The sequence below is a fragment of the Amblyomma mixtum genome, chromosome 3, assembly GCF_055824585.1.
Source record: "Amblyomma mixtum isolate Tamu chromosome 3, ASM5582458v1, whole genome shotgun sequence".
Taxonomy (NCBI): domain Eukaryota; kingdom Metazoa; phylum Arthropoda; class Arachnida; order Ixodida; family Ixodidae; genus Amblyomma; species Amblyomma mixtum.
The window spans coordinates 89,296,924-89,318,836 of record NC_143014.1 but is presented as its reverse complement, the minus strand read 5'-3'; the positions used below and the strand labels follow the sequence as shown (position 1 = coordinate 89,318,836).

At 50.1% G+C, this 21,913-nt stretch overlaps 2 protein-coding genes across 2 annotated transcripts; both read right to left on the bottom strand.

Annotated features, from left to right (window-relative positions):
- Positions 1 to 282: 282 nt before the first annotated feature.
- On the bottom strand, positions 283 to 3,891 carry LOC149350910 (uncharacterized). The gene is made up of 2 exons (XM_089576948.1): positions 3,155 to 3,891; positions 283 to 937 (listed from the first exon to the last, which is right to left on the bottom strand). The coding sequence occupies exons 1-2, from the start codon at positions 3,889 to 3,891 to the stop codon at positions 283 to 285; spliced, it is 1,392 nt and encodes a 463-aa protein (XP_089433074.1).
- Positions 3,892 to 8,713: 4,822 nt separating this feature from the next.
- Positions 8,714 to 15,001, bottom strand: LOC149350909 (uncharacterized). The gene is made up of 2 exons (XM_089576947.1): positions 14,699 to 15,001; positions 8,714 to 10,313 (listed from the first exon to the last, which is right to left on the bottom strand). Exons 1-2 carry the CDS (start codon positions 14,998 to 15,000, stop codon positions 10,100 to 10,102), a joined length of 516 nt encoding a protein of 171 aa, XP_089433073.1. The 5' UTR covers position 15,001; the 3' UTR covers positions 8,714 to 10,099.
- Between the last annotated feature and the right edge of the window lie 6,912 nt (positions 15,002 to 21,913).

The window sequence follows — 21,913 nt, the reverse complement described above, 5'->3', positions numbered from 1 at the left end:
TCGAGCTTGCGCCGTTTAAATTCCAGATGCGTGCGATGAATAACTCTATAGTCATAACTCGGCCTCTCGCACGCTTTATTTCACTCCCTATTCTAGTAAAGTTCCACGACGGGGGAACCTGCACACGTACTAATCAATTTTGGATAGGCCGAATAGTCGACCTGGGGGTAAGCATACAAATATTTCGTAACTTCGCGTATGCAGACAGGCATAGGGAGTAAGGTGCCGCTTTCTTGAGGCCTAGTGAGCACCCTCGCAGCAATATGAATTCCTTAGCACAACTCAGCTAAGGCGTCGCCGTGCAAGGTCTGGGGGCCTAAGTCCTGACAGGTGGATGAGAGTGAGCCCGACCGCGATGCCGGCGGCGTGGCCCAGGAGCCAAGCGCGCGCCGTGTACATGTACAGGTGGGCCACCTCGGTGATGAAGCCGAACCAGTGCGGCACGGCCATCTGGAAGGAGGCGAAGTCGTAGTCGGCTTCCGGCCGCTCTTTGTATAGCAGGATCTTAAGCGTGAGCAGGGCGCCCGTGAAGCCACTGAAGCAGGTATCACGAAGCGACGGCGGCAGCAGCGGCTCGAGCAGCTTCAACGAGTGCCGTGACAGGATCCAAGTGATGAGGCAGTGCGCTGAGTTCACGCACAGGGTCACGAACAGAACGAGCAGCAGGAAGTTGTCGTGGCCGTACCGGGGCTCCATCTGACGGCCGAGGCTGAGGAGCGAGAGCACCACGTAAACGAGGTGGTACGAGCTGAAGGTGTAGAGCGATGGCAGGAGCAGCTGCTGCCAGCGCCTCTGCTCGAAGACCGCCCGGAAGCTGACGCACGGGTCCAGACCGGGCCAGAAGAAGTGCGTGGCCAGAAGCGCGCCCATAATGCTGTATGTAGCCGGCAGGAAGGGAGCCTTGAAGAGCGACCCAGCTCCGACGTTCTGCCTCGGACTGCGCAAAAAGCACCGCGGAAGTCAGGGGCAGGCAGGCAACACCTTTTGGCAGCCTTTATTCCCCATGCGAAACGTACTAAGGGTGCAAAATGAAGCCGTATTTGATAACTGTTTCATTTTCAGAAATTATCACGTGTGTATCGTCGTCTTTGGTTTCTTTGCAGTTACTGGTATGCATGCACCCTTTTGAGGCCGTGGAAAAGTCAAGTATAGAAATCTGCTTGCAACAGCTACTTGGAGCCGATTAGTGGCATCAAAGCACGACAGAACGTTGATTATTTCAACGGCGCATAAGCGACTAAGGCTAACATGAGCCAAAAGCAATATTATATGTGTATGTTTTGAGTGGGAGAACGAAAGCAGTTTTTTTTTTTTTTACGTTATGACCTGTTTATAGGCGATTTGAATCTTTTGTAATCGTAAAAACGCAGGAGACGTCAACAGTTAGATTTTCTCCTAGGTTTAAGCTATAGGGTGGAACGGGATGTTTTCATCCTAAAATCTTAAGGAATGCTTTTTCCTTAGTTCCTCGAGTTTTGCGCATAAAATTAAGATGTGGTTCGTCCTGACGATATCTCCGCATAGTTCGCATATAGATTGCTCTTGCTTTGCAAGAATAGAGGTGTGTTTAAAGTGTGTGTGCCCAGTGCGAAAACGACATAAAAGCGCTTCCATGAAACGTTCTTGATGTGCGCATGACTTCCATTCTCCTGAGATAGGCTTTGCCGGATGTAGCTGATTATTTACTTCATTACTACATGTAGACTGCCATTTACCTGTTAGTTTACAGTGTACTAATTTCATGCAATCTTGATCGGATATCTTCACTTCCTTGATTTCCTTTTTGCGAGCTTGTGCAGCGTACACAACCGCTCTCTCGTTGCCACAAATTCCGATGTGGCTCGGGACGCAGTAGAATGTTATGACCTTGTGTTGTGGTTCTTGTTACATTATCTTGTCACAGAATGTATGATATGTCAAAATAACGGTACGACTCCATTTCTAAAGTTTATTACTGCGAGTACGCTTAGAAAGTCGGTGTAAATAATGTGCGGTTCTCAATTTTCTCATATTCGTTTTTTTTTTCTGGCTCAACATTAGGCAGTAAAAATCGCTGCGCACTGAGGCTTACCGTTTTTTGCGGCCGTTTTGTACCGCCGCACTTCTATGACCAAATCTCTGATGGCGACTTACTTGTAAATAGGATTTAGAACGACTTATAAATTAGTCACAAGCAACCTGCACTAGAGTTTCCCTAAATCTCTAATTATCTCCTTTCTTGCCCCTAACTAAGGGGGGGGGGGGGTGACTAATGAGGTTTTGTAGTCCTTGACTGGCAGCAGCGCCACAGCACTCAGTGTGGCGAGTGGAGGAAGCATGTTTGAGGAGAACACGTAGCACCCGACGTAGCGGTTTTGTGACGGCAGTGTCCATCACATATCTCTAGGCATGAACGTCCGCGCTCTGCCAAAGACGCACGTTGTGCGGCTGCGCAATGCCGGGCATCTCCCGTAGATATTTAACGTCCCAACTCCTCGTAGAGGATTGAGAGCAATGGGCTCGTAGCGGCGGTTTCCTCGAGTGTGCGGTTTTCACGCGCACACGAGCCGACCGCGCGTGCCTGGAGGCCGTCGACTCGCTCTCACAGTTTCCGCTTCTCAGCAAGATGTTGAGATTGAATACAGTCTCGTTTTCTTCACTACCAAAGCTGCTGACACCGGCAGTTTTGAGCAGAAAAACCGAAAAATCACTGCCATTTGGGGCATGCAAGTTCCCAATAAAGGTGACCACGGATTGCTCTGTGCGATACTTTAAGTCATTCATTCGTCCCAAGTGATTCCGGACGTTTCATTTGTGATAAAAGTTGCAGTGAATTTCCCTTTAAGTTTAAAATCATTGCTGAAACGTTGAAGTGGCTTCTTGTATAGGGGAACGATTGCATATATTATAGCTGATGTTAGGCGAGAAATTTATATCTTTAAAATCTTGCAGGGCGTGGGAGTAAAAACGATCTAAGGGCAAAGCCGCAGTTGCTCCACATGACATAGTTTTCACGCGAAGCTTACCGTTATGATTGGACATCTTGACACACAGTAAAGAAGGCTGCCAAGTTCGTCAGCATTTATCCTAATGAACACAACGCCCTAGCTGTCTGCCCTGTGCTTGAAAACCTCGTGAATAGCGTAAAAGTTGATATTGAATATGCGACCGGTACCTGACAATTCCTTCTGCGAATAGGAGCCCCACCAGGAGGCCGCTGAACATGGTAGTCAGGCTCCGCGACGAGGCCAGATGGAGCGCAATCACCTCCAGCCAGGCGATTCTGGGGGGCGGCAGATTCACCTCGACCGTGCCCCATCGGAACGTGGTGAAGTCATGGCGCTTCTCGTTGATGACCTTAAGGGCGACCAGCACGCCCGAGAAAGTGTACATGCACGCAGTGTCGTACTCGTCGGTGTTAAGCACCAAACTGACCGCCAGGTTGAGCAGGGTGTTGGTAATGCCAACCAGCAACACCAGCTTGGCCATCGCCACGGCGAAGAGCGGCGTGCCGATGGACATCTCGAGCCGAGAGCCTTTCCAGAGGAAAGAGGTGACGTTCACGGCTAGCTGCCAGCGGTCCTCGTGGTGGAACGCGGCCGACACGACGCGGCTCCAGTGGCCATCCTCTAAGATTGTAGCGAGGCTGGCGCACCGGTTTTGGTCGTGCCGGTACGCAGCCTGCCAGTGCAGGTGTAGCTGCAGCGCAGCTAGAGCCAGCGTGGCCAGGGGCCAGTGGCGGCAGGGCGCTTCCCCGACCACCGCCGCGGTCGCATCGCCGTCGGCGTTCGTCGTGCCTTCGCGGACGCCACCGGACTGCTCCTCGGACGACACGGGGCTCGGCGTCAAAGGGGGCGTCGGCGTCGGCGTCAACGGGGGCGACGGCGTCAACGGGGGCGTCGGCGACAACATCGCGGCGGCCGCCCCTGCAGCCTGGCGCCTCTTCCTCCTCTTTCCCGGCTACCCTGCGGCACGTGCCGTCACGCTGATCAGAATGCAAAAACGAAGAGTAGCCCTTCCTACTCCCCGCTCCCGGTTAAAAATAAGGAAAGGCTGGCGATCTTTACTCACTCCGCACAGCACAAGACATCGATCGCCTAAGCATTTTGACTCTGAAAATAATCTTAGTGAACGAAGACGAATGTTTCTCGGCCCTCAAAGTTCTAGCAACATTTTATTGTGTATACCCTCCAAAACCTTTCGTATTCCGAGGCGTCTGAACTATAACGTTCCGTGGTTATCCGTACACCTAGCCATCACGCTTGTCTCACCCTGTCTACCCTTTTTCCTCCTACCATTTCCGGCTCTTACACTCGACACAAAAGCGGAAATCATGATGCAGTTCCTTTGCAGCGTTTTTATTGCGAAAGCAATACTGCTCGAGGTTTCCGCTCTTGGCCGTCGTCCCGGAGAATCCACCATTGACCTTTAGCGTGACCTATGTGTGACGTCACACCAGCTGTGGAAAAGCGGGGCCTCAACTCGGCTCGTCGCGATCGTCCCAGCGAATCCTCCATGCCGCAGCTGCGCGGCGCTGCCGCGAGGGGCGCTCGCTGTACGTGACGTCATGCCAGCTGTGGAAAAGCGGGGCCCCAACTCGGCTCGTCGCGATCGTCCCAGCGAATCCTCCACGCGCCGCTGCCGTGGGGGAGGCGCTAGCTCTACGTGACCAAACCAGGCGCAGCCAGGGCTATAGCCTTGCGTTCAAAGGGCAAGGCATCGCGCTGAACGGGTGGTGGCGTTCCTCCCTTCCTGTACGGTGCGGTTCGGGTGCACACCGAGATGACAGAGAATTACTGCGTAATTTCCTTACCTCAAAAAGCGTCGCGTTCAAAGGGCAAGGCATCGCGCCGAACGGGTGGTGGCGTTCCGTGGACTCCCTGGCAGCGCTGCAACACGCTGTCACGTTCCACTACTAAAGGCGAAGCTTAAGCGTCATTAACTAACTTTGATAACATAACCCTTACTAAGAGCACCACCAAGACACACCACCAGCCAACCTAGGCGCAGCCAGGGGAAATTGCTTTCGCAATTACCGGGCTTAAGCTAAGCCTCAGCCAATTTTTTTGTAGAGTGAACATACATAAGGAGGATCGCATCCTTTGGCTTTTTGGCCAAATACGATGGGGCAGCGTTTACATGTATGCGTATCCGTAGGCAACCGGCAGTGCCCAGACGGCGCTGCAATCGTTACAATGCATGCCTCAAAACGGCTGCCGTCAGCCCCTTAGGTCGTGACAAACGCGAGACTACATTCTGAACGATGAGAGGCGAATGCTAGGCTGATGATTCCACGCCTAGGTGCTTCGACGTAGACCATTTAGCTGACGCACGACACATGTGGCTTCACCAGAGTGTGGACCCTCATTCCGAACAGCGCAGGAAGGTTGCGCCGAAACTCACTACGAGTGCGCCAAAAGATTGCTTGCACTTCTATGTATGTGTCACGGCGCTGCGATCAACACGGCAAACTTCAACGCCGGTTGCCTATGCGGGAATGACGATGACGGCATACGGTATCGCATCTGAGAGTTTATACTGCATCGGACGTCCTTCGATGAATGCTTTCCGCTCGTGGTATGCGCGGTGGTTCGCACGCTGCGCATGCGCACTTGCTGCCCAACAACGCTTCGTTCTTCGCTTATACAACGTGATTCGTGTTTTCCTGCATCTCGGAAGACACATCTGTGGTCTCGGGTTTCCGCCTGCAAGCGCCTTGAATGCGATACGGTTTTACAGCGTTAGCTATATTAGCCTATTTCCCCCAGTTTCGCGTCTTCGTCGTAGCCCCGTCCCCACGCCAGTTCCGCAGCAAAAAGACAACTATATAGATATATACAAAGCTCCCGACTTGGGGACAAGGTCACCCGACACTGGTCTACACTTTCTGACGAATGCCAACTTGGGCGCCAAATTCGAACCGGAGGCCGCAACCCGGACCGCGACGAAGAGCAGACTTCCCCTCAGCTACGAATGCGCCCTGTCATTCATGGTCTGCACTGCTATATGCGTTTTTTTTTTCAGTTCATTAGCAAGGGCAGTCCTGCGTGACGCCATCATTGTGTTAATAATTTCGCGAACCAGCTCACGCTGATCACTTGCCGTAGCCCAAGGGTAGGCAGCTGAAAAATTTTAAATCAGATTTGCTCCGTTTAAACTAAAGCAGCACTGTGGAAAAAGGCTGCAATGCACTTTTACCACGTACTTGTAATTACAGCTTGAGTATAACTGAATTTATTCCCATACTTGCAGCAAAAGAACATGAAAAAATGCTTAGCACACTTAATGATTTCATTTGATACAGTTGATTCACATGGCAAAATAGGAGCGACGAAATCAGTCTATGCCTGCTGTAGTAGCAAGACGATATGTTAACAGGCGGCTATATCAGAACTGAGTTGCAGGAAACCTTTTGGAATCCCCCTCAACAAAAAAGTTAACTGGTGGGCTAGTTGACAGTCTGAAATCATATTAATCTCATTTAGCTCAAAGGACAGGACAACTGCGCTGATTGAGATGAATATGATCTCCCTCAGTGTTTACACAATTAGGGAGGTTTGCAATATTTAGGGTCACTCAGAAACCTTAAATCAGACAAAAAGACAGTTTCAATACTTGGCGAAAGTTTTATTAGTGCATCGGCAAATCGTGTGAAAGTAAGAACATTGGTAACGCCCGCACGAATGGTCTAGCCACACATTTTTGCCGTGATGTGGATGGCTTGTATTTCCTCAGAGGCTTCTTCAGACATTTCTGTTTGGTTAGTTTCGTTTTGCTTGCAATATGTACTGGAAATTTTCGCACATAATGCGAAAATTTTAATTTTTTGACATACAAAGCACAAACATTTAATCAGGACCTACGCTAAAATTGGTATAAGAGGAGATTCGCTACATGCGAAGTTGTTATTGCGGGATTCTGCTGCGCAAGTAATGAACCAAAAGTAAAAGTAGCTCAATGAGTATAATGATCAAGGTAATTGCTTTAGAGTTAGGCGTATATCTTCTGACCAGCCTCTTCTTTGGCATTTGGAAAATGTGGAGACTAATAATAATGTTCAGGCACAGAATTCTCAAGGTATGTTTTGCGGATATCTGCTGTCACTGGAGTTCTTGTGAGTCTGGTTTAGTTTGGTTTGGTTGATGAGGTTTAACGTCCCAAAGCTACTCAGGCTATGAGAGACGCCGTAGTGAAGGGCTACGGAAATTTCGACCACCTGGGATTCTTTAACGTGCACTTAGATCGCACAGTACACGGGCCTCTAGGATTTCGCCTCCATAGAAATTCGGCCGCCGCGGCCGGTATCGAACCCGCGTCTTTCGGGTCGGCAGCCGAGCACCATAAACACTTAGCCATTGCGGTGGCCCGGAGTTCTTGTGAGTATTTATTCCTTTATTTAAAAAAGTGGGCTTCATATATATATATATATATATATATATATATATATATATATATATATATATATATATACATATATATATATATATATATATATATATATATATATATATATATATATATATATATATATCAGACTTACATCGTTTACTTCAGGAGAGTTTCAAATTGGGCTAGTTGGTGGTTGTTATTCTCGTGCATTGTTCTGTGTCGTCCCTGATTGTGTCCAAGTTCCTTCGTAAGCGCAACAATGCACGAGAATCGTTTACTTCGGTTGATTAATTTGGCCTAGCGCTGCCAAGTACAAGCCGTTCTGGTTTGCTTAGTTAGTAGAGTGACTACCTCGGAGAGGCAATGCTCCCGGGTTGCAGCCGTAAACTACAGCGAATTTTTCGTCAACTGAGAGTTAATTTTTTTTTTTTTTGCATTCGCATGGCTACGCTCAGGTGGACGTCAATGTGCGATTGCCCCGATTTGATGAATTTCTTTGAGCACTGTGCTCCTTCCTTTGCGGTGGGTTGCTTTGAAATCGCTACTAGAATGGGGAACGAATATATATGTTTGCACGTACGAATTTAAGCCCTGTCAAACGAACTGTGCCGACTCTTCAGGAATCTATGGCGTCCACATTGGGGCCTATAAGTGCCAGATAAAAAAGGCGACGATACGAAGAAAAAGCTGCGTCAGGGTTTTAAAACTATATGACGCAAAATGATCTTTGAAACAGCAGGTCTATCTAAATTAGTTTCATTCGTTACCCAATTTGCGTCCATATAAGGATTATCACCACGTTTTCCTCGCGTAGAATCCTCCATACGCCTCCAAATGCGCCCTTTGAGCTAGCGACGGCTTAGACCAACATAGAATTTTTGTCTTTCATTGAGGAAATCACTGCACGTTCGTGCATTAGTTGTAAGCTCTCTGGTATTCTCATATCCCATTCCAGTTTTATAGGGTCCAAGTACTTACTCTTAACCAACACGCATAAACAATGCGACCAGCCGATACACTGTAGCGCAAAGCACGAAATGTGTCCAGACGAAACTCGGAAAGGTAGTAGACACACGGCCTAGAGGTAGATGGGGAATGTTTATTTCAGTGACATATAAGCTGATAACACATCTTTTGACTGAGGGAGTATAATTATGTTGCTAGTCATTGCTAGCCATCTTTGCGTCAAGAAGACGTCTTGTGGCCTTTCCGTACATGTTTTCACTCGCAGGGTGAAACAAGTGAAAGTTTTTCACACAAGCAACACAGGAACGACAGCAGTAAAGAGTTATTTTATTGACTAAGAAATGTCACTATCAAACGTGATCATGAAAGATGTGGCTTCTAACTGAATAACGCACATAAAAACATACTCATTCGCGTATTAAAAAAAAAAGAAGTGTAACTTTTACGCCTTCAAAAAAGTCAGAGATGTTCGCGGCAAACATTTTTTTTATTGAGTTGAATGCGAACCATTTACAATCTGTAATGCCTTGTTAAATGGAGGTAACAAGGTGGAACTAGAACGGTGCGAAACGGAACAAATTTTTTTGTTATGTATTGAATGCCGTAGCCACTCTAACCATGATTACGCGACAACTATCAGTGACAATGAGGAATGTGTGAAAGTTATTGCTGAAAACGTTTGTGTGTGGAACACACAAAAAAAATCCTACAAGTGAGAAGGGTGCGCATTCACTCCGAGACAGTTTTGTTGTACGACTAAAAAAAACTGTAAAATATATGAAATAGTCGAGAAGAAAACATGCCCAACGGTAAAGAAATGCTGCAAGAAAGTAACAACCTTTTCTTTCATTATTTGGTTAAGGCGAAAAAAAAAACTTAACAAAACAGGCGCACGCAAAGACGCTAAGGTACGCGCATGAACCGTATTTATACTGAAACCAGCGATATGTGTTATGTACAAGTATTTACAGCCTAGTAATTCGCGAAAAATTCACCTGAGTGACAGTGTGACGATGACACACGCGCGCGTGCTGCCGAGGGCGCCACCCCATAGACAAACAAATTCAGGCGCATTCAGCACCAAGGTACAGAACCACGGAGATTCATCGTATCCGAACGGCGCCGACGGGCCGTCAGACACTCACCGGGGTCAGGTCGGTGTGAAACGCGCGCATAGGGTGGAACGTGTCCCTCCTCCTCTGCCCTGACCTTCTAGGCTGCTCCAGGGGCGGAGTAGCCTAGAGTCGCTGCGGAAATGTTTGCAGGGAACCGCAAATGCCGCTCGTGTTATACCCACGGCGGCTGACGTTGAGGCGATGTTCGACAGCCGAGTTCCGGGTGGACAGCGTTTGTTCGTCGCTGGAGCCACTCCGATCCCCGTCAAAAACACGCTCGCCTAAGCTGAGCTGATGGAACTAGACAAGCCATCAACGGCTCGTATTAGCCGCTGAGAAGCGTCACAGATTGGAGGAACCTCAGCGCCTGTCATCTCTCTTTCTCGACTCTTGCCTTTCACTCTCGTTTACGTCTCAGAATCTCTGTCATTCAACAGACCAGTTTGCCTTGGCTCACATTATATGAAGCTACAACGAACGAGCCGTCGCGGATTAGTAACCATGTCCTCCCCACATCAGGCCCCATGGATATACCACAGCGTTTCCGGGCCATTGCCGCGGCGCCCTGGAAAAGTTTCCCAGTGACTGTATGGGGCGGACCCTAGGTGAGCCGCCAGCCGTGCGTCGAGGCCTTAGGAGCGTTCGGGAGGTCACCACCAGCCATCGTAGTCTCCGTGTCCACCGTAGCCAAATCCGCCCAAGCCGCCACCGAAGCCGCCACCGAAGCCGTGGCCGTAGTCGGCGAAGAAGCCGTGTCCGTGTCCGTGACCATGACCGTGACCGAATCCGTGGTCAGCGTAACCGAAATCAACCAGGCCGTGCTGGTGGTGGTGGTGGTGGTCGTGGTGCGTGTGCACGGGGTATCTGCGAGTCAAGTGAGTGACGCCGTTAGTGCGGAGACTGATCCCTCACCTCCCGCTTGTTTGCGAGGCGGGTGCTGTGCGTGTCATGCCTCATTTGAAACAACCGCCTGTTCTTTCTTCTGCCGTCTATATCCTTTCCCTGCATGGACCCAAGTGTCCCGGGTCTTATGCTAATCTGGAACATTCCCCTTCTCTCCCGCTGCCATTCGATCCCCTCTTTATCCGTACCCCTCGACCCCAATATTGCTGGCCTGGCTAGCCTCATACCAGCTGTCGGACCAGTTCTCTTTGGTGACTCTGGCGCAGGATATCCCTGACACCTAATGCTGCGCCGTAATAAAGTCCTTTGTCACTCTGACTGACTCATTGCAAGCATTTTCACTGAATGGGTCGTACTGCAGCGTGCGTAGTATCCTCGCAAAATTATAACTAGAAATAAAACCAAGGCTTATCACAGCTAACCCCCCCCCCCCCCCCCCCGCATGACCGAATTAACAACTTCACTGATCCCAGGCAAAGCGTTAATTCTCAACACACAAGTGGAATATTGCATGTGGGGTACTAATGTTCCGAAGCTGCGCGTGGGCTCTGGATTAATTTCGACCTCCTGGGGTCCTTTAACATACACAGATATCGCACTGCGCGCGGGCATTTGTTCAATTTCGACTCCATTAATTACGGCTGCTGCAGCTTGAACTAGATGCGGCGACCTTGGGCTCAGCAGCCGAGCGCCAAAGACACTGAGCCACTTCGACGGGAGTAGAATGCCACCCTGCATTGTTTAACAGTGCTTCTGCGTGTATTATGGAGCGCGTTACAGCTGCTACTGTTACAACTGTCAGCGAGCCAACCCTGTATAGGAAACTATCACATCAATGCAGTTCTTCTACTTTAGTCATGGCTTTTTGTTCGCGGCGTGGTGGAAGCTCTTCAAGGAAGTTCATGTTTAAGGCCGGTGCATATAAGGCTAGGAAGTGGGTTAGGGACGGCACGTGGAGAGAAAAGCGTCTGTGTATAACTTCCCGGTAATCGTTAAACTGATCACGAACGCTCGCAGCCCGTAAGGAATGGTTAAAAATAGTTTGGCTAAAAGAGGGGAGGTTTCCGCTCTTGATATGGCGCTTTTCGAATGTGGCGATAACGCGCACCTTGCGCTCACGACTGCAGAGCAGGCTCTATAATTAAACGGCCCGCGGAAATAGGTGAAGGATGGAGTGGTAAACGAGGACCGTCTACTAGACGCACATTTCTAGTAGGGGGTGGCAGAAATGCCACGAATTTGATTCTCTGCAGTGGGTCGGCGGCTACCGCGTTCTAATACAGAGCCCAAGGTCGCGGATTCGCTCCCGGCCGCAGCTACCGCTTTTAATAAGGGCACAGGGCAAAAATGCCTGTAGGGTGTGCGATGTCAATGCACCTTAAGGAACACCAGAATGTAAGAAGTAATCCTGAGCCCTACAGTACGGCATTTCTCATAGCCCGCATGCAGCTTCGAGACCTTAAACAGGACAAACTATGCGCAATGGCCCGAATTGTGTGCTGCTATAGCAGGTACAGCCTAAAAACCGCATATGAGTTAAAACTCTTTTCAGGACATTTTTTTTTTATAGTGCAGCAGGAAGCTCTCCATCAGCAATCGGAACTGTTTGATTGCCGAGCTTCCTTTTAGGCATCAGTCCTCAGAAATTAAATATGGTGCCAAATTTCGTGCAAAAAAGAAAGAAATTGGCCGTTGGCGGTCTCCTTAGATTTTGTGTGTAAAAGGAAGGAAACCCTGTGAAAAATCAAGCGTGGGTTCCTTATTCCTGGACACCGCTAGCTGCAGGACTTCATTAAATTTGAAATCACCGAAAACTCACGAACTATAATGCGTGGTGTTCTTACATTAACCCCCTTACGTTATATCGTTCGCGCCGGCCTAACGTTATGAGCGCCGTTTCCAGAAATAGCTGCAGCGCCATGCCACTATTTTCAGCGGCTCACTCGAAAGTTGTCTTCCGCATCTGAGAAGGTAAATGGAAACGTAACGCGTTTAACACGAGGAAAAACACGCCATAGGACACGCCGCTCGCAGCCGAATGCGAGAGGCGCGCCACGACAGGCTCGTTTTCGCCCCGGGCCACGACGGGCCGGTTCCCACGCTCGCTCCCGGACGCGGAAAGCTGGCTTCCCCATCGGTACCCGCTGCCAGTGGCAAAGAGCGCTTACCGGAAAGGCGACGTGGGAAGGCTGCGCCCGCCAGTGCCCGCTGCCATTGCTTCGCCTAGGGAGCTAATGACGTGTACGCTGACGAGGTCTAGGGACACGCAGGGAAAACGGCCTTGATGAGGTTTGTCGACCAACAAAGATTTATTTCGCGTTTTGCGTTTTTCTTGATGCCATTCTGCCTCCCCCCCCCCCCCCCCCCTGCCCACATTTCTCGGCTAGTTTACTATTACTATAATGTCTGCTGGGACTTACTTTTCGCTTTTTTTTTTGTCTACAAGAGGCTCGAAATTGAAACCGCAAAAATGATGAAGCTACTATTTTTGTCTTCTCAAGGCATAATGCGGCGTACTCAGGAATTAGTTACAATGTTTCCCGTGCCGGTGCCAATGTAAGTTTCTCCGCACCAAAATTATTCCAAATGAGAGAAAAAAGAAACGACTAGAGTGAAGTAGCAGAACCCAGAGAAAATGCTTTACTTTTAGCGAGCAGTGTTGAGCAAATGATCTCCGTTTTCGCATCTAAGGGAGCACACAAGATTGATCGCGGTTGTAATAGAATGACTAGAAATGCTCTTTGACGAGAAACCCTGAGTTTTTAAAAGCATTTTAGCAAAGCAGTGTCTTCTAAGAGATATAAAATCTTTGTTCCATGCAATCAGTACATTTTAAACATTTTCGGTTTAGAGTAGTCTGTATTGGCTGCCGCGCACAGGAACCCAAGCTAGTGATGATTGTTAGGCTACGTGGTACTAGACTGGCCAATGTAAAAACGCATGTCATGAACCAAGGACGACACTAAAATACCGGAGGACTCGAGCATCGCGTTCTCCACTCTTTGTTCTCGTTCTCGAGCTACGTGGCCTTTTACACCTGACAACCAAGCGCGTTCCTGAACCGAGAAGGCTTGCAGAAGGCTAGCAGGCGCGTACGTTAGCAGGTTTTATAGAAACTTATATCAGTAGTAAATTTTATTTGATTTGTTGAGCCTTGAATGGGACGGAGAATAGAGTACGGGAAAGCTACGGCTGCCTATTCGCTGGCAGAGTGAAGTGCGCTCGTGGAAGCGTAGTTGTACGTCAGCACTTTAGACCACATGCAACTTTTCGAAATTTCCACTTGGTTTGAAAAAGAGGGAGAATTGCACTGCTGTTGAGCGCATTTACCATTTTCCGCCTCTTGGGAAATGTGCGACTGAGATTATAAACAGGGCTGATGCGTTAACAAAACTTTATTAAATAATAGTTTGCGCACATTAAAGCACTTATCAGCATATTCTGTTGCTCCTGCGTGGTCTATACTTGCCCAGTAGGCAAAAATTCATATCCGAAACCCTTTTTTCTTTCAATGCCTTGGTCACAGGTAACGTGAGTAAAACAGCTTTAGTCGCTGTATAAGCGGCTTTCATAAGCGTATTCGTTCATTGTCGTGGATTTTTTTTTTTGTGACAGTTTTTACGCTATCAGAAATGGACGCACTGAATGAAAGTGAAAGAAGGTTCCCAAAGCTGCTCCTCAGTGCCGTATCGAGTGTGGCACTCTACCTTTCAGTGTGGCTGTCTTGAGTTTCCCTCCGTTGTCTCTAATGATCACTTTGGAAAACGTCCTGATCGAATGGATGCGGGTGACCTTGACTGTTACGACTTGGACCTTGAATACTTGAACGTACTCTATTCCCATCCGTTTTCTTCCGGACTTAATTCACATTATTACGGGCGTCCCTGAAAGAAACTTCAAGTATTGCTATTAGTTCGCCCTCTTCATGGATGTTGCGGAGCGTGGGCAGACCTTGTATGAGCATTTCAAGTGCTACGCCTACTATTACGCTTCGATTAATCTGAGATCAGATGAATGCCTGCAGGCATCTATCGCATTCCTCGCTCATCTGTGACCTCCGTATCAGAAACAGCTCGGTACCACTGGCAAGTACAAAAGCGACGCAGTGCCACGCTGAACACGCCAATAAGGGTTGGCTGGGGAATTTGTGATTGCCCACCCGAGTCACACAAAGACGCTGCGAGAAGCCGATTGAGGTCTCGCTGGCTCTGGAGCACGCTCGCTAGAGACGGCTCATGGTCAGGCAGAGGTCGAGCATATTCACGATGACGCCTCACTTCCCGACTCGGCCATGGGCCCAGCGAGAGATATAAGCAACGGGCATGCCGCCGTACCGTGCCACTCACGGGAGGGGGATGGGCACATGGTGCGAGTGGTGGACGGGGAAGAAGTGGTGGTGGTGGTGGTAGCCGCCGTGGTGGTGGTGGTGCGAGTTGATCAGGTGCGACACGGCCGCACTGCCCACGAGTGAGGCGCCCGCGGCTCCGCCAGCGATGGCCAGCGGCGTGATCTTGCCCACGGCCGCGGCGGCCGCGGCGGCGCCCAACTTGAGAGCCTTAAGCTTCTTGCTCTGTTCCGTGGGCGGCACCAGGCAGGCTACGAGGAGCACGGTCAGGGCCACGGCCGCCAGCCGCAACTGCGAAGACATCCTGCGCGCCGGAGACGAGCGCGCATCAGGCAGGCCCACGCTGCTGCTCGCACCGCCTCACTTGAGAAGCGGAAACAAACTGGGCATGCAAACACATCAGCGTCACTGTAGAGAACTCCTGGTCACTTTATCTCCTCTCTCTCTCTCTCTATCTCTTTTTTCATTAGAGGGGACAGAACTACCCCGTAACTGTCATTTCAGAAGGACGTTGGTGACACCGTACTCCTTCCAATTATTTCGACATCGTGGCTCAGCTGCGCTCCTTGGCAGTGTTATAAAGGGAACCTAGACCATACGCAGTGACTGAAGTTTAGGAAAAAGGGAGGCTGCTGCAGTACTTCAGATCTAGACTCACTTCATAGTTGTTGCCTTTTTGTCACGCGTTACGTTTCTGAATTGCAGCGTCATGAATTCGCGTATACGAAAGGAAACTTGACTACACTCTTCCGAACTGATTTTTTTAGATGTTAAAAACCTAGCTGCATACTAGAAATACCCCACTTGCCCGCACAACTGGAATAAATTAAGTAGAGACGCATGGTCTACGCTCACGTAGTCGAGCTGGACAGTTTCAGAAAAAAAAAATCAAAGTGCTATATCAATCGAGTCAAAACACCTTATAAGCCTGAGAAGTACCCCTTTGTCTATGCCCTTACGGCCATGAGGCACCACATGCAAAAGAGAGAGCGCTTGCACGGGATTACGCAGCATGCAGCGATCCACACGATTCAACGTCTAGCCTGCCCTGCCAGCTAGGCCCAGCATTTTATGCAAGGCTCATCGTATGCTGTGAAACAAGAGAGCGCCGTGCACGCACGAAGATCGCAATCGCACTTCCTGGCTGCAAAAGAGAAACGCTCGCCCAATCGTCGCATCCCGGTCAGGTGAGATGTCGACGATTCAGCCGAGTGCCCTCTCTTATCGCATCTGCTCTGCCACGCGAATCTTCATCTCGCAGGACCGCTGGTTTCGTAAGACGGAGAGCGTGACACGTACACGCGTACTACGCGCACCTGATTCACGACCCTCACAGTCACGTAGAAGAAACCTATTCGGGGCAAAACCCGTCCTGGTGCCTACACGAACCTCATAGCGTGAATTGTACGAAGGGGCTTCCCTATTGCCATCGCATCTAAATGACAGCTCGTCTCCGCAGTCCCGTTCGGTTAACTCGCATCACTCCATGCGCTCGCCATGCAGGCGGGTGGTTTAGGTCGGGCTTTCCCGTTCCCAGTACGAGTGCCTTTTGCACAGCCGGTGCCTCGTGGAGGGGCGTAGTCCGTTCAGAAATCGGTGACGCAACGTACTCGCGGCGCTCGTCTCGCATATCCCGTCGAAGCATGGGGGTACGGGGCGGGGGCGTGCCCGCGGCACCGGGCCTGACGGGCGAGCTCCGGGTAGCCCGTCAGTCGCGGTGCAGCCGGCGCCGGCGACTCACCCGGCGTCTGGTTTTGGTCGCGGTATATCCACTGGGAGGTGTAGAAGCGAAGGTGTGCGTGTGTCCGGTGATGCGGCCGGATGTGGCCTTTTATACGTTCTCCCCGGGTCCACGTGCTCGGCGGCGGCGGAGAGGGGGACGACGGGGGAGCCCCCAGTCCGGGCTTCTGGGTCACCACGCCGGGCCTGTCCTCGAGGCTACCGCGGCCGGAGAAAGCGGCGGGGAGAGAGTCGGCCCCGCTCTCGCCTAATAGGCGGACGGAAATCGAACAAGAGCACGCCGCGGTGGCGGCTCGCGGACCGCCGCAGCAGCAGTACGCAAAAATAAACGGGTGGAGCGGTGTTCGCGCCGGCCGCTGCCACCGCGCGCGCGCGCCCAGCTAAGTTTAGCATCGAGAGTGCGCGCACGGCATCGCGTCTTCCGGATAACGCCGCCGCTGGGACAAGCTACAAGCTCGGCCCGGCTGACTTTCCGGTTTTCGGGAGCCCGACGTAATCGCTTTCGACTGCTCTTTGTTCCTTTTCCCCCTCCCGCTTTCTCTCAAGCACCGAGGAGGTGATGTCTAACTGGCAAACACCGGAGGATTATATGCGGGAAACACGTAACACCGTCGCCCAGCGCTGGACGGCAGGCTCCCCCGCGCGTGTCAGCCCATCGGACGAGAGCCGCGCCACGCTTTCGTGAGCGCCGGCGCGAGCGGAGACAATGCGGCTTTGCTTTCCTCTTTGCTTTCCCAGCTCGATAATTGTCGGGCTGGCGGGAAAGCTCTCGCGTGATGCTTCCTTCGCTTCGCCGCGTGCAATGCGTTTTACCGGTCGGTTTGTGTTTCTAGTCTTCCAGCCTCCCGCTTTCGTTAATAATACCGTAAAGTGCGGGCACAGCGAAAGACCTGGCAGGCTTAATCATGTGGTTCAATTCCAAGTTTCGCACGCAGAATGAAGAAAAACATGGCGTCGAGTGTAATTGCACTATATAGCGTTCTTCTCAGCGTAAATATCTGGGAAACTAGTTCTACGCACTTAAGCAAATGCAATTTTCGAACGAACGCAGTAGACCGAGTGTACATCGCCAAATGCAGTAAAGTGTACTCACGTGGTCACGACGCCTGCTCGGGTAATTTACAACCTTGGCACCGATTGCGCCGGCCTCTCGTGGTGCCCGCAGGTAGAGCTGTGGCAGATTGAACCGCTGCAACCCACGGACCCAGACCCGTGGGACAAATACAGACATTCGCGCCCTGTGAAGTATACTTTCATGTTTGGCATATGGTACAATAGGGAAGGAAGTTTGCCTAAAGGCTAAGCAAATAACAGCGCAAACACCTTTAACGATAAAGGGCTTTCAATAAGGTACATAGATGGCTTCTGGGAGGATACCCACTGGACTACTACTTGGGTGAATACTTCTGTCCGCGACTGTGCGCTCGCTGTGAATAGGGTTAAAAAAAAGCGAGTAGTAAGTCAGGCTTTCACTGTGTTTAATTTCGTCCTCATGCACCATGGTGTCTTGGCGATAAAATTCTATTGTTTCGAGAACTCGATCGCGATTTTGCGCGGCGGTACAACGCGCAAGAGGATGCTGACTATGCAACATATACCGTACAATACGATATTTATTTCTCAAAAACATATATTGGATTATGGGCACGTTTAAGGAAGAAAAACAGCAGGAGGGAGTTTGGCAAGTCTAAAAACCTGTTGTTTGGCAAGAGCAGAGCAGGGCGTAGGAAAAATCAATAATAAAACAGAAGCAGAACAGGGGGAAAAAAAATGAAAGAATAAACAGATCAAGTTACACTGTATGACGAAACAGACAGCATAAAAAAAATATGACACTCAGATCCATCACGAGGTAAGTACTAATAACAAGGAATATGCACAGTTGCTAGGAAGCAACACCATGCAATGGTCAACAGCACAATGAACTATATTAGGATAAAAACAACGTTAGCAGCAGTAATAACTGAACGGATTACATAACGAAGGATCTAAAAACTTAATATTCTCAGAGATCAGTGTATTCAGCAGGACGAGCAGAGCATAATCAATTATTTACTTACACTAATTAATCCGCGGGTGTTGTACGTTCCAATATTCCGGTGATCGCGTTCGGCAGTGAAGTATATTCTCTTAAAGATTATCCGACTGTGCATGTGACCCATGTGAAGGAAGCGTATATTTAAAAGGCAGCGATAATGAAGGTGTTCGAATAAATTAGCAGTGATTTAAATGCGTTTCCAAACAATCATAGATTACTTTCGCTTTCCAGCACTTCAGCAAATTGGGTTCGCTTGTTGGAATTCCAGAAAAAAAATATACTGCCTCTTTTTGTTATTGCGTCCCTTTAATAGCGCCGCTCTGGCTGTTTTTGAACCTTTTGGATACACGAATAAAAGTTTGAGCTTTCCCGGCTGAGAAGAGCGTATGAGGACGAGTGGTAAGATAGTGAGAAAAGAAAGCAGAAACTAGAGGAAAGCACGAAAAAGATACTGCACAATACAGCTTATAACCACCCGATGGCGGTATCTATCATTACTGCATAACAGGAGCGCGACGGTTCAGCAACAAAGTGCTTTTAAAGGGAGGCTACTCAAATAGAGCACGTCAAACCCATTTGTACGCCATTTGAGACAAATTCCAGCGAAAAGAAAGATGAAAGGAACTCGCGGCGTGCCTTCGCATTGCGTTCGGTGCACGTGACCGCCAGCGAACGTGCCGGGTCCGCTGCTTATGCCTAGCCTTGCTTCTTCACCTCGCTGCACCCAACCAAGGCCTGCCTCGCCGTCTGCTCAACGCCAGGACGTTTCCATTCGCAGTACTAAGGCGGCGGCGGTCATCGGAACGTTCAAAGTAACCTCCGACTCTGCTGCGCGATCCTTTCAGCTGGAGTCCGGCGCCACGCTCAAGTCCATGGTCCTGGGTGATACATCGATGGTCTGTTGGATTCTGCTGACGCTGCTGTGAGTCCTACATCGATGGCGCAGCGCCGAGTCATGTTTTGCCCGCAACAGCCGTGGTCGCCCTACGGCTGCACCCTCGTGCTAAATGCATGGGCCCTGAGGAGTGTCTTCCCCATTGCCTACGGTACGATGTGCGCTCCCTGTATGACGGCAGCAGATGTACCATTACTTGGTGGCGCACTGGAGTGCGTCCCACCCTTAGCCAAGACCCTGGGCCTGCTCTGCGATTTTTCGCACAAAAGAAGCCTTCTTGCCCCGTTCTATCAGTACGGCAAGCCGATGCCTGACTGTAATGACTACGCTGGTGAGAGTCAACCGCTGATGAAGACTACAGCATTCGTAAGGCGCAACGTCATCGCTGACTGCATCCTTCAGTCACTGTTGCTGGCGCAACACTACCAGGGCGGTCATCATGCCGTAAGCGATTACGTGGTGCTGCTGATTCTTCACTGCGCTGCCATTCACCTGTGCCACTGTGCGACCAGCTCTGTTTTTGGAGCTCCACGTGAGTACGGGACACCTGGGCTCGTCACAACCGAAGGCACGCAAGAGCTCGCCGTCCAGCCGGGAGATATTGTCCAGGACCCTTCTGATGCCTCCCGTCTCATGAAGAGCCTTGGTGTTGGTTCATCTTGTGAACTTAAGCCGCACGCCTTCCACGTCATCGGAAGCGTTCAACAAGACATAAACGCGCTTAAACATCGGAGTTACACTGCTGTTGCATTCCTCCGCATCACGATCGGCCCTTTGGATGAAGCACGTGGAACGATTCCGCCACTTCGCCTCCATGATTACAAGGGAGACAATGAAAAACTTTCTGACCTGCCGGTGGCCAAGGTTGCTACTCGTCTCCTTCGTCTTACAGCAGACCCTACTGGAGGTGCACCCGCTGCGCTGTTGCCATCTGTCGTCCGTGATGCCATAGAAGACGAGGAAGAACTTGTGCACCGCCTGGAGAAGGAGCGCGCCACGGACGGCGATGGTAATGGCCAGCGTTACCTCGGAAGAATGGTGAGGCAACTGCTTCAGGTCGTCGAGTTGCAGCTGGCGCGCCATCTTCGCTGTGTTTAGTCGACTGATACCGACGGGAAGATGAACGTGCGAAGTGGCCACATTTTGGACCCTTCGGTATATACAGTGTGGCCATCTATCAGTGGGCGTTGCCGTCAACTTGTCGAGGAAATGAATTTTGGCACCGGTGAATCACAAGCCGGATGGCTGGAGTACGGAAGGAGATTGTGCAAGCGGCGTTAAACACGTCGGTTTTGATGTTTTTTTCAAGGACTTTGTCGGCGGCAAACTATGACCGTTTTAGCTTTTAGGTGGGTGCGTTTATCACGGCTTGTGCTTTCAGCAATATGCAGCTGCAAGCGTATACGCCTGAAGCCAATGAATAAATCTATCATTCGACTCTGTCTCTAGCTTGTTCTTACGCAAGATAGATTCTGCGGCGCCGGCAGGTAATATCGTTGTGCACCGTGAGAACAGCAGTCTGTAGAAATGTTATGCGGTTGCGGATTTTTTCTGCTTATATCGGATCCTGAAAGTCCGTCTTGTTGTATAGACCATCACAATTCGTTTCTCATTATTACAGGCACATTGATGAAAGTAACGGCCGTAACTTCGCCGATGTCGGTGACATATCCGGTACTGGCTGAAAATTGTTAATTCGTGCATGTCCTGACATGTTTCCAACGGTGCGAACCTATCCAAAGTGGGAAAATTTCGCTAACCTATAGGCTGTGCGAACCAAACCTAGGTTTTGGGAAACACTCATTTGGCTAGGATAATCGGAAAAATTGGCTGTGGTTTGACCAATGGCCATCCCGAGTAGAACTGCGGAAGCAACGGCGCGGCAATCGCAGCGGCGGCGGCATCTCAGGGAGCACTTTGACTGTCTACAGTGCGTAGAGGCGAAAGCGTTTACCGCACCACTTTGACTGCCTCTGTGGCACTGGTGACGTCACCACTGGATGACGTCACGCATAATTAAGTACTAGTTATTAAGTAATACCAATTACCGATTAATGACTAAATACTCATTAACTACTAATTAATGACGCTTAAGCTTCGCCTTTAGGAGTGGAACGCGACAGCATGTTGTAGTGCTGCCAGGGAGTCCACGGAACGCCACCACCCGTTCGGCGAGATGCCTTGCCCTTTGAACGCAACGCTTTTTGAAGAAAGGCAATGGCGCAGTAATTCTCTGTCATCTCGGTGGACACCTGAACCGCACCATAAAGAGAAAGAGGGGCCGTAATGAAGGAAAAGAAAATTGTATTTGAGGAAAGGAAATTACGCAGTAACTGTCTCACATATCTCGGTGGACACCCGTCATCCGTTTGTAGAGGAAGGGAGGAAGTGGGAGTGAAAGAAGAAAGAGAAAAAGGGGCCGTAATGAAGAAAATGAAATATTGTATTTGAGGAAAGGAAATTACGCAGTAACTGTCTCACACTCGCTCCTCGCGCATGCGCAGTTGGGGCTCTCCGGGGCTCCGCGAAATCGCTCACACCTA